At 35.3% G+C, this 15541-nt stretch overlaps 1 protein-coding gene across 6 annotated transcripts in view; it reads right to left on the bottom strand.

Moving 5' to 3' along the window:
• The window catches only part of STXBP4 (syntaxin binding protein 4), an 80708-nt gene that overhangs the window by 54098 nt on the left and 11069 nt on the right, over window positions 1-15541 (bottom strand). For all 6 annotated transcript variants that reach the window (XR_001863599.1, XM_017739176.1, XM_008637576.2 and 3 more), the window contains 12 exons: window positions 15281-15355; window positions 13188-13273; window positions 12449-12578; window positions 11759-11891; window positions 9584-9690; window positions 9025-9205; window positions 7972-8050; window positions 5357-5439; window positions 4769-4865; window positions 3331-3443; window positions 2583-2669; window positions 1465-1530 (listed from right to left, as the gene is read on the bottom strand). Coding sequence is in view for 5 of the 6 variants with exons in the window: in XM_017739176.1 (XP_017594665.1) it covers window positions 1465-1530; window positions 2583-2669; window positions 3331-3443; window positions 4769-4865; window positions 5357-5439; window positions 7972-8050; window positions 9025-9205; window positions 9584-9690; window positions 11759-11891; window positions 12449-12578; window positions 13188-13273; window positions 15281-15355 (1237 nt within the window). In the remaining variant the exon portion in view is untranslated. The remainder of the gene's footprint in view (window positions 1-1464; window positions 1531-2582; window positions 2670-3330; window positions 3444-4768; window positions 4866-5356; window positions 5440-7971; window positions 8051-9024; window positions 9206-9583; window positions 9691-11758; window positions 11892-12448; window positions 12579-13187; window positions 13274-15280; window positions 15356-15541) is intronic.

The following is a 15541-nucleotide window of genomic DNA, read 5'->3' as shown; positions in this document are numbered from 1 at the left end:
CTTGTACTGTAGGTAGCCTATTTCTAAAAAACTTATCACCATGAATCTCAGTGCCAATATTGGTTTTAAACAACAGAAATATATATATATAAATACATATGAAACACTTGAAAATGCACCAAGTATAAACAAAAGAAAATGTCCATTAAAAGCCCACTTACATGTCCTAAAACAAATCACACAATGCTATAATTATATATAATTTATTATTTCTCTTTGACTTCTCTATATGGAACCCTTTCAATGCCTACAAGAAAATCAGTATTTATCCCTGGGAGGTTTGCAGGGCAAAGCTGAACTTCATCACCACACGACAGTACCTGAGAAAAATAAAAGTGGGAGGACCTCGAGTGGTGGCAAATGGGCACTGCTGCCACTTAAAACATCTTAAACCAGCCCTGTCCAAGGCTGCCTTCCCAGAAAAAGCAGGTTTGTACTGGGGATTGTACTTTGTAATAGCTTTAGTCTGGACTAATACACAGAACAAGTGCTCTGGTCTAGAACAACACAGTCAACCCATTAGAGAATGGGAACTTCCAAGTGCATTACTGGAACAATCTTCCAGTTAAATTTTATCCAGAAGATAACCCAACTTATTTCCCCACAGTGTACAGAAGGAAACTACACAATACTAATGGAAAAAGCTTCCAAGCAGCTCTCTTACATTCAAGGAATAAAAGGTGATAATGAAGGTGCTCAACTAGTCTTATGAGCAAAAATATAAGACTAATCTTAATACATGGGAATTTTAAACTTTATCTCTTGCATTTTTACATGACATCAGACATGAGAAACCTGCAAAGGATAGGTGCAGCAGTGCAGGAGGGAAGGAAGGCAGCCAGGCTCATTAGAAGGAAAAAGCTGACAGGGTGTTCAAGAAAAAGAGGGAACCAGAAAGCCACTTGGTTTTGAATCCAGGCTATAAATGACATGAGACTTACATTTAATTGGGAATTTCCTTTAAAGAGACACAAGGAGGCCAAATACTCTGATTTACTGGCTCATAATTATAGATAGATTTGGAGACAGAAACAAGGCTTTCCTCACAAACCCCTAACTACAATTTTTTTTCCTGGTAATTTTTTCACACTTAAGACTGGCTGACATATAAAATAGTTAATGTTAGGATTGTAAATTAGGCTCACTGTTGGCTAAAACCAGCAAAATCTCTAAGACCAGAAAGGTTCTACTACATCATTATGCCACTTCATTGATCCAGCTGGTCTTAGGGTTCCACTCTCAATTCAATAGTAGAGAAATATATTACTGCTCTAAAAACTGAAGGATCAATTCTCCACTTTTAATCAAAAGCTCTGTAGTAACACAAGAAGCACTTTGTGTTGAAATCAGTGTGAAAGCATAGTCTGTATGAGCAGCAAGACAAAAAGTGCTCCTTTCTCCCTTTCACAAAAAAAACAATTAAAAATTTTTAAATAATTGTTATTTTTAGAAACTTCAACATACTTGCTTGACTACTTGTAGCTGCTCTGTTAACTGTTTCTGTAAGTCCACAGATTCAGACAATTCTTCCTGTTTTAAAAAAAAAAGAATAATAGAAGAGTTTTGGTCCTAAAACAATTAGCTCTATCAAAACTACAGGTAGCAATACTTAACTTCTATCAACAGCTTTTACAAAACCTGTGATAAAACCATCTCTAAAAGCTAACTTTTCTGTGAGTTCATTGATGCTTTTTAAGTTTCTTGAGTATTTTAGGATTATTTACTGAACATTTCTGGGATTTGTGTAAAAGAGTGTAAGAAATAAGGCAATTAATTATAGATTGATCATTGTCAGTTTTCCACATCAGCAATTTAGGGACTCTGGGTCAGCAGTCACTGTGCTCAATGTAAACAGGGTTCTTTCATTTCAGTACAGAGCTCTCTGAAGAAGAATCCTTGAGCACAGAACAGAGAACAGATCTCTGGCCATTTCAACCCAATGTTTCTGTAATTTACAGCAAGAATTTTTTTGGACCAAGAGGCAATTTTTTAATTGTCTTTATCCCAAGCTCAGTATTCCTGTCCAAGAATCAGAGTTATGTATCCTGAATACATATATCTTTTGGTTTGTTAAAACAGAAATTCAGGACCATGGGAATGTGGTAGGAACCTGGGATATTAATAAACAATAAGAGTATTTACTGCTTTAGTCTTGGGAATTTTCTAATGTCTGGGAAAATATGTATTAATTTTGCACACAGATTAATTTATCCTCCAGTTCTGATTCCTTTCAGAAGTATCAGCACATGCTCAGACTCTGCAGTTACAAGCATCACACATTTTAAAATAAAACTGCCATGCAAATCAGTCATTTCTCCAAATTCACTTCTGTGAAATGTCTGCTTAGTCTCATTTCTCTGTGGATCAGATTAAAAAATGTGTTAGCATTCAGTGTAACAGCTAAAATTCACTGTCTCCACAAATACATTGTAAGCAGTCTTCAAACATGATTAAGACTGCTTGCACTGCCATTTTATTTATGAAAAACTGCACATGAAATTAAAAAAAAAAGAAAATTACTATGCAAACTCAAAAAAAAATTAGTCTCTTGAATAATTTAAAGCAAATAAAAATTGTGTTACCTTTAATTTACTCATTTCTTTTAAAGCTTCATTTCTTTCTTTCTTAAGTCTTTCCACATCACCCTCCAAGGAATCACAGGTTACAAACTGTGTGTATATAAACACTTAAGGTTAGAATGTATTGCTAACTGTGTCTTCCATAATCTTTAACATCTTATATTAAAAGTTCTTGTTAATAAAATGAGAAGAAAATCTTAATTTTGAGTTATAGATCTGAAAATGCTAAAAACATTTAAGAAAATTTTAACCAACTTATCTTCCAAAGGAACAATTACTTTTCCTTTTAAAGTGGATTAATAAAGTGTTTTTTAAATTATCAAGAATACATCACTATTTTAGTATTTTAAATAATAGGCATTTTATTTTAGTGTTCATATACTAAAAATGCTCTTTTTAGAAGTCACTTCTAGAATAAAATGGTTTTCACTGTAGCACAGTAGTTCAAATCACTGTGCCCAGTAGTTGTTTCTCACTCACACAGGTTTTAACAACCCAAATTTTATTAAGAGACCTCAGTAAATCAATGTTGTCCAGACATACAACAAACCAGAATTAAATTACATTAATTGCTTTCTATAAATTAGAAAAAAGCTTAAAAAAGCTTCACAGAAACTAAGCTATCTTAAAGAACCCCATGCTATCGAGCTGTTTTAAACATCTGCCCAAGATGTGGAGTTATTTTACATACAATAAACTCTCCAATAATCTCCTCCCAGTTGTTAGAACACTGACCAGGCACATATTTTACCTGTGAGTCCAGTAAGCTGGCAACTTCACTGACCCTAGAGGTGACAGATTTGTGGCCATCATCAGCTGCAGTTGATTGCATGGACAACAGATTTCTTGAAACTTCAAAGAAATCTAGGAAAAAAACAGCTCAGATTTTGTTGTTGTAGCCCAGAAGTTCAGCTTAGTAACAGATCACTGATGCAACACAACTCCAATATCACCAAGAACAGCCACTCTGAGAAATGCAGTGTCTGCCCTTGAAGCTTTCTAAAGGAAAATAGGAAAATCAGAGAGATATCTCCAAAGAGAAAGCTCTGTTAAAGATGGTAAGAATAAAAATGCCCAAAACACACCGTGGGATGAAATGTCCTCAAATCAAATTGTGAAGGAGAAAAGAAAACAAAGGTGGTGTGAAGTTCACCTTCAAACTACCTGGGATGTTCTGCATTTGGCAGGTGTCTGTGAAAAATGAAATAAATCTGCACACCAGGTATATACACCTGCCCTTCCCAAGAAGTTGGCCTTACCAGAGGAGACAGGAAAAAGGAAAAATTTCCTGCTAGCTCTGAGCTCATGGTTTCCTTTTCAGGCCCTTTAAACCCCTGACAGAGGCTTGGTAAAATTGATGTTGACCAAGTTGAAAGTTTTAAATACAAACACTCCCTCATTCACAATCAACATGACTTGGATTACCCATACATTTTTAATTAAAAAATTCTGCTACGCTATGACAGAAAAGTGGAAATATAAAGGTCAGTTTACTTCACATAAAATCTGACAGAAGATCCAGTATCTCTCTCACTGAGGATCTTTCTGGATGTTTAAGTACAAAATACTAGTTTTCACACACTAGTGTTTTTCATAGACTTTAGGAAAAGTGAAATTTCCATCAGTTTTAGCATCAGAACCATCATGTCTCACAGTTTCTGAAAAATATTTTAAAATTGTCAGTGTCATCAACCAAAATTGTCATAACCAACAACAGCAACTCAATCCTATCAGAATTAGGTTTAGCTGGAAGAATTATGATGGTCTCCCTGCAAATCTGTTTCTATATGCAATAACTTGAAATGTTCTTGCTTCCCACAGACTGAAGTTAAATGATCCGTCAGTTTACTTGCTTCAAGAAGCCTCCCTAACCATCAAAACTCTCCCAAGTAATTTTTGGAAAAATTACAGTTCCCTATTGTCAAAACAAAAAGTTCAGGATTTTGTGAGCACAAAATAAAACTTTCCCAAGGCTGCTCTTAATTAGATAAATTTGTGATTTGCATTCCCATGACTTAGTTTCAAAATTTCAAGCTTATTTTCTACAGTAAAATAAGGTTCTTGCCTCAAACTATCATTTTATTTGCAGCAGCAACCCAATACTGACAAAAAATATAATAATCGTTATTATCTACCATTTCTGTATTCCTACTTTTCACTATTTTCTATGGTAATTAACAAATTATTACCTCCAAAAGACACTGTTCCTTTAGAATCTTTATGAAGTTGCTGCCTTAGGGCTTGCTGCTGTTCATCTGTGAGCTGAAGCCCAAGATAATTCAGTGCCTGGAAGGAAAAAACTTATTTTGGACTGAAAAAAGAAAGGACTAAGGATAATGACTGCAGGGACATGGGGGAATAATTAAAGAGCTACACTTCAAAGAGCCTTTGTATCCCGGTACACTCTCACTGACAACACTTTTATTCCAGAGCCACTCTGTGACTTTTCCTTCTCATTGAGAGATGTTCAGATATTATTTAACCTTGAATACAGATGAGTGTAATAAGCAAACCCCTTTGTCCTTAATAACTGCTTTAAAAATCCTGAGGGATGTTCTGATTCCCAGAAGAGTTAATAAGTAATTAGATTAACAAAAACAGTAATTTGCCCAATGTATAAACTGAAATGTTGGCCTGCAACATTAAAGAGCTACTCAAATAGAAAATTCTGTGTGTCATTTATACCTTAGAGTTTGTCAGCCTAGAAACATTGTTTAGAGGTTTTACCTGCATCATGAAGAGGAAGAAGCAAAACTCAGAAGATTTTAAGTATTTACCCTCTCCAGCTTTTCTGTTTTGAGATGAATACTTGAGTTCTTTCCTTGGGGCTCATAATCATCATTCTGGCTGGGGGCAATAACTAAGAAATAAAAAAAAATAAAGTAATAATGATGTAGTTGTAACTATTGCTTTGAAAAATTTGTTCTGAAGCTCTGCTCATCAAGTGGATGCCAGCTAAATACCCACTTGCCAAAAATACATGTTAATCCTTAGACTGACTTCTTTTAAAAGACATAATTGTAATCAACAAAAATTATGGGTATCAACCACTTCCACTATTTTTTTTGCATAAAAAAGTGACAAGTAGCAAATTAACAGAAAATAACCAGGAATAACTTTGAGTGATCCATCAAGCATATGGCTTCTCCTCATGGTATTTTCTCTTCTCTCAGAGTTACACAGACACTCAGGAAACAGAAGGGGAAACACACTTGTGAATTCCAAGAGAGACCTCCAAGACACACCCTCGGCGTAACTGACAGTTCCCACATGGAGTGATCTAGAAAACACTGGGGAAAGAGAGGGAATGACCTGTTCCCAACCATGGGCTGTGTGGAGAGAGCTTAGGCTGAACTCCCCAGGCTCCTCAGTATTTTTTCCTGGGAAGGAACACTTTTCCAAGAACTCCTGTCCATCAGGCCATCATCCATCAGCCCCCTCTACCCTCACAGTCAGAAACACAACTTTGCATGGTTTTTTTTTTTTAAACTCTTTGGATTTTAGATGTATGCAAATAAAAAAAAAAATTGTTTGCATTCATTATTTATAAACATAATGTAGATCTTAATTCATCATTTCCTTAATGAATTAAAAAGGTACTGAAACCAAAACCAGCTTTTGACAAGTAAAGGATCTTGCAGTTTGAGATTCTCTCTAAAGGAACAGAAGGAATTGCAGGGAATTCTTTTTTTAAAAAATTCTTTAAGTTTCACAGAGTATCTGTTTCCAAGCTCAAAGCCATTTATATTCTCTTTACATGCCAAAAGCATAAACCAAAACATCTTGAAAATCTCTGACACTAACACCTCTCACATGCTATATTAAATTCTGAAGACAGTGGGCTAGAACCTTGGTGGAATTGGCACAATTTCACTTCAGCTCAGAATGAAAAAGCCTCATGTGTGAGTTTGTGCAAAAACTTCCTGAAACTATGCTAATTTTTTTCATAAGGTGTTAAAAAAATAGTATCTCATCTAAAAAATACTTTAATTTTTCAAGGTTATCTTTGAAAGTTTATCCTTGAAAAAGGGCAGCATGAAAGAAGTGGCAGGTTTGACAAAGGATGTGCTGTTAAATAAGAAAAAAATCAAACATGGCAAGAAGCAGTACAAACTGGAGCTGCAAGTATTTGTGCTTTCTGCTCTACTACCTACATTATTCAGATATGTTAAAGAGACTGTGGCCTTCTTGGTGTCTTCAAACAATGAAGCTCCAATGTACTGAATTATATTAACCAAGAGTCTTGTATTCTGAATATATTAAAAAATAAGACTTTTGTCTTGTTCCTTTGATTTAGTTGTAGTGTTTTTCATGGTCAATATGTAAAAACTGTGTGATCATTATTCTCCAGGTGTATTCAATACTAAAACTTTTCCAGTTTCAATAGCCCATATTTGGTCAGGTCACCCTTCAACGAAGGAAACCAACTGTCCGATTTGCAATATGGGAACTGTTTCATTTTAAATCTGAATATCTAATATGGGCTATAATAAATGCAAGAACAATTGAAATAACATCAGTGGAGAGACATCTGGAATGAATCAGATCCTGTGTATTTTTTCTTCCTCTTCTCAGTACATTAGACATCAAGTTGAGAAGCTCAGCTTATGCTTAATTCCTACTGCCTGACGAAAAAGAATAAAGTTCAGGTCTGCACAGAGAAATACTGAAAAGAGTCAGTTCTATCACAGTGTCAATGGGGACTCCCATTATTGTGCCACTCCTGCATTTTCACTGTTTCTAAATACAACACATCTGTTTCCCACAGGAATTACAATTGTTCAGCTCAGATTTGGTTCTGAGCAAATTTCAAAACCTCTGTTTTTCCTTAAATGTTGTTTTCAAAATAGATATTTAGAGATGGGATCAGTGACTCTTGCCATTGTTTGAATGTCATGACTCTAAAGCACAAATATACACTATATATTGTATTTGTTATTAACTGAAAAGCTGTTAAGAGGGCTGCAAGTTATTTCTATCCTTTCAATATGCTGCCCTGATTTAAGGAAAAAAACCATGCAAGCAGCATACATCCCCAGAATTTCATCAAATCAAGAAAGCACAGTTTCTATGGCAACCTAATCTTGATCTATACGTGAGTCTTCATTATCTGGTTTCTACTGAGTCTATTATCATTACTGCTGTATAGCAAATGTTGTGATCATTCTTTTTTGTTTGGCTGCAGCTGTTTGTTAGAGACAATGTAAGTGATATTTGACAGAAGCTACTAAAAATCCATTGATCTCAGTCCTTTATTTATTTAGGAGTATAAAAACAGTGCAATATTCCTGTTTTTTTTGAAGACTGTTGAGTCTCACTATGCACTATGTTCTGTCTGACTGTTATTGAAGGAACAAGGAAAAGGATGGCAGGGAATTAAATGAGCACTTACCCGTGGCAGACACATCAGCAGGATTGCCGTCTAGAGCAGTAATTGGAGATTGCTCTCCCATCTTGACTCCAGTTTCCATCTACAAGAGGAAATGAAAAGTCATGAAATACCATTTCTAAAGCAGATCACAAGCCAAACCAGAAATAGACATTAATGAAAAAAGGGACAGGAAGGAAGACTGGGGGCAGAAAAAAACAACCCCAGGAGAAAAAGAAAGGCATGGAAGGGGTGGTGGTGAGAAGGAAGAGCATCGGAAAAAAAGAGATCAGGGCCTCATTAAAACCTTGAGTTTTGAAAATCTTAATATGTGAAGATAGCACAGTCTCTCTAGGCAACCCACTTCAATATTTATATCCCTAATAAGAAAGAAAAATGGGCAAGAATTTTAAGTACAAATATAAGAAGATTTGAGAATCACCTGTTTTGACTTTGTGTTTGAGAACATTTTCTTCTTCCTTCTTCTAAGGCAATACTTTATTTAGCTTTAAAAATATGATAAACTGAAAATGTTTTTTCAAAAATTGCAATAATAGTCTTAAAATCTTCTTTCTCACGGTCAACATTATTTCTTTACACTAATGGTGAGCTGTATGAATTAAAACAATTGCTGCTTAGTCAAAAGAAAGGGGAAAAACCCCACATCCTTCTAGGACTTTTTTTAAGCAAAAATCTCATCATCACAGAGCAAGTGTGAGATTGCACTGTACTCACACATATGTAGTAAACAGGGAATTTTAAACTCTGAAATATATAACTATTTATATCTAATTCCAAAACTTTAGAGAAACAATAAAGGAGAACTTGGTATCTAAGAACACAGTTAATGCTTGTTTAATTTGTTTTCTTACCCCAAGTCAACTATTTCCTCTCATCAGTGTGCTTTAATCTCCTGTTATACAACATGGGTTTTTCCAAAAGTTTTGATATTCCAAAGACAATATTGTGCAGGAAAATAGACAATAATTTTCTTACTAAAATGGAAACTCAATTACAATTAGGAAAAAAACAACCATTTGCTGAGTTTATTCTAACAGGAGTTATAAGTACACTCACAGCATCTGGAGGGAATGTTGAAAGCAACTTCCCATTAGGAGAAGGAAGAGGACCAAGTGCAGCCTGTTGTTCTCCATGTGCTACAGAAGATGTTAAGAGGCTGAAAGGACGCTGCCGATTCTCTGGATGACTGGGGATGTTTTTCTGCCTAATAAAAGCTATCTCCCAAAAATTTTCAAACCTAAAATTAAAATGTTAGAAATTTCAACATATTGTACACTTATATTATTCATAAGATTATACTTCTACAAAAATTACATGTTTCCAAACACTGTGTGTGGGTTTAATTATTTTCCTAAAAGGATGTTCTGTTATCCATCATTAATTACAAAGACAAATACTGTCTTTTTTTTTTAAATATTAAAGTATCACAATTTTGCAGGCCTGAAAGGTGCATTTGAGTCTTTTCTATGAAATAATATTACAACTGAATATTTAAAAAAATTAGTATCCCTCGTATTTCCTCTAAGCACACAAAAACACATTTCACATTAATCTGATCATAAATATCATCTCTTAAACCATTTTGGAGGGTTGGCTGTTCGACAGTAACAGATACCTCATCTTTGTTCTGTTGATTATACTTTTTGCCTCTTCATAGGAGACTCCAATCATGGACTCTTTGTTGATGGACACCAGCTGATCCCCAGGCTTCAATCGTCCATCCTAAAATAACAAATATAAAACCAAACCCACAACTTTTAAATTAACTGCTAACACTACAGAAAGAACTGTATAGTCACAGCACTTGGACACATTCCCCTGGTTCTATTAGGACAAGAAATATCAAGAACAGCTCTGCATTCTGCCTGACAATCTTCCAGAAATAAGCAGATTAAACCATCATCCCTCACTATTAAAGCAGTCATCATAAAAACTCATCAGAGAGAACAGACCTCAGAAATTGTATAAAGAAGAACTTTGGATCCAGATAAATATTTCTGTTAAAAAAAAACCAAGGAAAGAAAAAACAGATTTTTCCAGCACCAACCCATCTGACTTTAGGAAGCTTCTTTACTAATTAATTCAGCTCTGAGCTGGATTAATTTGCATTTCAAAAGCAAATGTTCATGGCAATACATGGAACTCTGCAGACACTCACTGGCCATGCTAAACTTAATGAGAAAACCAGATTGGTCTATTAGGATTCACCAGTCAAAACCATGACAGAAATAATATTGTCAACTTTGTGGTTCTGTTGAATTACTTGCCAGCTCTCTACTAGCACAAGAACATCTCACATTTCTGTCCCAGAGACTCTTAAGACAAGATTTTAAACATGTTAGGCTAGACTTCTCAGTAAGACAGCTTTCTTTACTCACATTTTAACAGAGGCCTCAGCAATTTAACTGGAAATTCATGCAATTCACCTATGGTTATAGTTATGACATTTGTCTAATGTAATACACATCACATTACACAGAACATGTCTCTGCTTTTCAGCTCCTACGAAATCAATCTATGTGGAAAAAAAAAGTATGTACAGACAATGATACACAGGAAAAAAGTAAAATACCTTCTCAAAACCAGTATAATTTTACCTACTTAACACCCACATACCATAATTTTAGCTGTGTTGTTTCAAACCCATGCCTATTACCTTTTTTTTTGGTCACACAGTGTTTTGGTTTTGGTTAAAGAAAAAAGCTGTATATTTTTTTTTTTGCTTTCATCCAGCATGTTCAAAGATATCCATTTCAATGGTGCCCTCATGTGGCAGAGGTTTAAAATATGCTTCCTGCTTCACCTTCCCAAACAGGATAATTAGGGTTGGAAAATTACCTTTATTATTGCTAATATTAGAGCCTACTGAAATTTGATGTCTTAGCCTCAGTCTATTGATTAGGTGTGATAGGCCTCAAATTCACAGTGAGAAAAATATTTTAGAACCCACAACAAAATAGGAGAAAATAAAAGAGGAATGATTACCATTAATCTACTGAAATAGGTCTTTGAGAAACACTGGATTTTTATCTTCCAGCTTGGCATTTTAGGATTTAACTTAGCCTACAAAAATTCAGTAACAAATAGTTATAAACTGTTTGGGGACAAAAATCACTGTTCATGAATTGAGATCGTCCCCTCTTGCTGGGCCAGAGGCAAAAGTTGGTTATCTACACTTCCAAATAACCATAATTACTCAGGATGCCAGAAGAGACACTTGGATAAACAGTTCTGTGTACCTGAACCAGGCAATTATATTATTTATTTACTTTTTACACTGACAAATCCCCCTGATATACATATTACATTGGTCATAAATTAAAACAGTAATCAACACCAATTCACACACTTTATCAGTCTGCACTTCCAGAATATTTTTTCTAATTTGCTTTCCAACTGCAAGGATCCATCTAAATTAAGTCTCAGGGAAATAAGATTTTTTGAATGTCCAAGAAAATAAAAAAGAGGTGCCATCTGTAGCTCTGTCCCATCCTTCCTGATTTACCTTGCGTTATGCAATCTCTTATAGAAGTTGGTTTTGTACCTTCTCATACACAAACTGAGGAATAAGATCCTCATTTACCTCAAATGAACTTCTGAATAAATTTTCATTACCATGTAACTCTGTTACATTGCAGTGAGATAATTCTGTTAAAAGAGAAGGCAAGGAGGAACACAAAACACATTTAGTATTTAAAATATGACTGTAGATGTAACATACCAAACATGTACTAAATTAAGGCAAAAATACAGGTGTCTAAAGGGGAAGGAAGGGAAAAAAGGCCTTTACCTTATGGCAATCACCCCCAGGGATAATTTCTTGAATATATACCAAAGGCCCTTCATTTCTGTTAATTCCTCCCACAATATTCAAACCTAGGCTTGTTCCTTTGCAAACAGAGATAATCTGAAATGCACTATCACTAGAGACACAAACAGAAAGAAAAGCAGAATTACTTCACAGAAGTAGATAATATAAAGACTGAAGCAATAACTTATCTTTATCTTACTGGTTTTTGCAAATATGTATTACAGTAACAAATAGAAATAGTGGACATTTAATCTCAGTGTTCAAGTATTACACTATTTACTACAAAATCAGCAACCTCAGGCACTTCTGACAATTACAACAAGAACTGATACCTATGTTACAAGGCTAAAAACTCCTCTCTACTATATAAATCCAAGGCTTGTGGGAGTACCTGGGTACACTTAAACCAGGAACATTAATTCGTTAGGAGACACTAAAAAAATCAACCTGATTAATCTACTTCTACCACATAAACAATAAATATATAGAAAAATAACTTATTAAAATGGAAAGTCTGCAATGTCAACGGTATTACAAGCTACAAGACTAAAGTTAAAAAAATAAACCCAAAGTCTAACACTTAGTGCTCAACCCAAATTTTCCTGACCAGCCAAATACAGCACTTCCTGCAGCTCACACATGAGAGGTACAGTCAGTTTTGGAAATTACTTTGGAAGCTTTGGGGATGGTGCTGGCACAGAATTATTTCTGCTGCTGGTGGTTATGTTTTCCTTCGGATGCAACTGAGGACTCTGCGACCTTGAGGATGACCCAGAAGAAAGGCTGTCTACAGATTTTACTTCAAAAAAAGAAATAATAAAAAGAAAAAAAAAATAAAACCCATATTTGGGAAAAAGCACAAAACTTCAGCTCATGTAAGTAAGTTCAGTAGGACCACTTTCATACTAGAAAACAGACAAACTAAGCAATCAGACAACCAAAGAAAAGTCTACACAGTTAAGAACTGAGAGCTGCCCAGGGCTCCAGGAATAATTTTTTAAAACATAACAAGTGATGATTTTTTTCAAATTGGGTGCAAAATACAAAATCTCAACTAATTCCTCGATGCTATATAAAGGCATCTTAATTAGGCAGCACTTCCAGAAAGATTAGAATTCATGGTGCTCTAGATGAAATTTTTATTCATATTTTGTGGCACATTTCAGCTAGAAATACCAAAAACTTTTCACATAAATCATTAATTAAACTGAAAATAGACATCAGTATATTTAAGATTTGAGGAAACTGACACACAAATTCCTCAAGGTACACGTGTGTTTTGTCTGACTTTCAGTGACCTCCTCCAACACACCTCCCCTCAAATTAGGAATTTTAAGTACAAGTTTCTATTCCACCCAAGGCTGATTTTGTCCCCCAGGATTGCTTCAGGCTGGAAGTGATCTCTCACCAGCTAACTGATGTGTTGGAGAAGTTCTTGCAGAGCTGGTGTCACTGTGAGAGCCATACTTATCCATCAGGTCATGAAATTCTTTCCTGTGCCAATAAAAATATTGTCTTTGTCAGGATTTGGTGTTAGTTTGAATGAACCCTGTGAAACCTGCACTGCTTGTACTGAACAGTTGCTCCTCCTCAGAGAAGGAAGCTCAACCTCAACTGAAAGAGGAAGGCCCTGTCAAATGGTCAGAAAAGGCAAAAAAAAAAAAAAAATCATGTAATGCAGGATAAAGGTGGGAAAACAACAGACTGTGGATGAAATGGACTGTTGGTAAAAAAAACTTTATTTTTGCCTCTCTTTACCCTGAATTGCAAAACTTTAAAAACTTGTAATACAATCAACTACAGATAACAAGACAGTGGTACTACCAAGGTCCAGAACAATTTATTTATATTGGAGGGAATCAGATTATACATCTATAGCATACTCATGTTTTTAAAGAATGCCTTTAGTTCAATTACATTGAACAAGAACCCAGAAGAAACTGACAAAGATATGGCTCCTCAAAAACAAGGGGATAGAAGAAATATTTATTAACTATTGAAAATCAAAAGCAGAAGTTCCTTGCAGACACCAATCATATTGTAACAGACTGGCAATTACGTACATCTTCTATGACAGGCATTAAAGAGAAAACAAAAACACTTGATTCATCTGATATTGAATCCAGCCTAATTTAAGAAAAAAAGTTTATAATCTGAGCTCTGATTACCTCAGTGATAACTGATTTAGAAGATATAAATAATCTAGAGTGATGTAAGTCAGAAACATCACCAATTTAATATTACAGAATTAGTCAGAGAGAAAATAAATTAACTGATTGCAAGGAGAGTAATTCCCAGGTAATTCCAGTTTGCCTGCTGAAGGTTGTTCAAAACTCCTGGGTGCACTTTATTTTAAAAAAGGACAACATTTATTGTACTAATGCTGGCCCCAGGGCACACACATAAACACAGCTGAATGCAAACCAAACATACTTTAAGCCTAGAATGCAAAGTCACAAGAAATGAATTCACAGGTGGCTGGTCAGGGACTGGATGGAGTGGCAAATTCTGCCCAGGCTACTGCACTTCCCCCTTGGAGTGGTTAAAGGACTGATGGATTTTAATTATTCAAGGAGTTTACAGGAACTAGGCCAGTATGCTTTAGATAAAAGCAGATTAAGAGTGGACCTCATATATCTAGGCAGTCTGAAAAAACAAGAGATCAGAGGCTACAGAGTGATTTAAATGTATGTCAAATACAAAAAAAATAAAGGAACAGAAAGAGGAAGCTTAACTCAGACAAAAGGCTAAAGGAATTTAGGGGAAAATCCTTTATGGGGAGATTACTCTGGAAGTGGAACATCCCAGGGATGGCAAGTAACAGCAGACACTCTCACAACGGTTATCAGAAATAGGTACGTAACAGCCGTTTTCTCCCGAGATTTAAGTCAAAAGGGGATACAGACCTGGATTCTCACATTGCCAATGATTCTCTGCCAATATTGCTTTATATGCTTAACGTCCAACAGTCAAGTTAAAGCAATATTTACCATAAATGTCCTTAAAATGAATATATTTTGGACTACCTGCTGCAGTGAACAGTTTAACCTACTTATCCAAAATATTCAAAGCTCATTAGAGATTGAAAAGCAAACTTCTAGGGGGAAAACACAACTGAATCTGCCTTTTTTCAGAAGGCAAGACCAGTTTAAATCTTATAGTTTTGTAGTAGCTCTAATGGAGTCCTCATTTGTCATTATTTTAAAATGTGAGAATATTTCAAAAACTATCACAGCTGATAATTTTTAATGGTATTAGCTGTAAACATAACATTACAATCCTTCTCTTTAAACTGAAGTTGGCCTGAGCTTGCTACTTGAAGTGATGCAAGTGATCTCAGAATGAACTGGTATCAAATACCATCAGAAAAATGTGACATGTGGTGCAATTCTGCAATTAAAACTAATCTGAAATAAAAATACATGCAAGCCCACCCACCCACCCAGAGAAACAGAACTGGATTTTTATTAGTTTTGAGGTTAAAACAATTTTTCCTCTTACTTTGCTTCTTCATCTCTAGCAACGAGCAGAGACATGTGATTAGAGGCTGAGGCTGTTCTCAAGATGTCAACAGCCCTAGAAGAGGGGAGAAAAAGGCCAAATAAATATACCGGGATGCTGGCAAGAAGTGGGGAGTGCTAGAAGAGCAGGAAAATGGACAAATTGCTAAGGCAGTTAATTTTCACAGCCACATACAGAGAAAAGAGCTCAGCAGCAAAACTCAAAGTGAGCACTGGGGAACAGAGCAAAAGACAGACTGTG

Source organism: Corvus brachyrhynchos, unplaced genomic scaffold (genome assembly GCF_000691975.1).
Source record: "Corvus brachyrhynchos isolate BGI_N302 unplaced genomic scaffold, ASM69197v1 scaffold407, whole genome shotgun sequence".
NCBI classification, from domain to species: Eukaryota; Metazoa; Chordata; class Aves; order Passeriformes; family Corvidae; genus Corvus; species Corvus brachyrhynchos.
The sequence above is the reverse complement of the archived record's forward strand: the minus strand, read 5'-3'. Positions and strand labels throughout refer to the sequence as shown.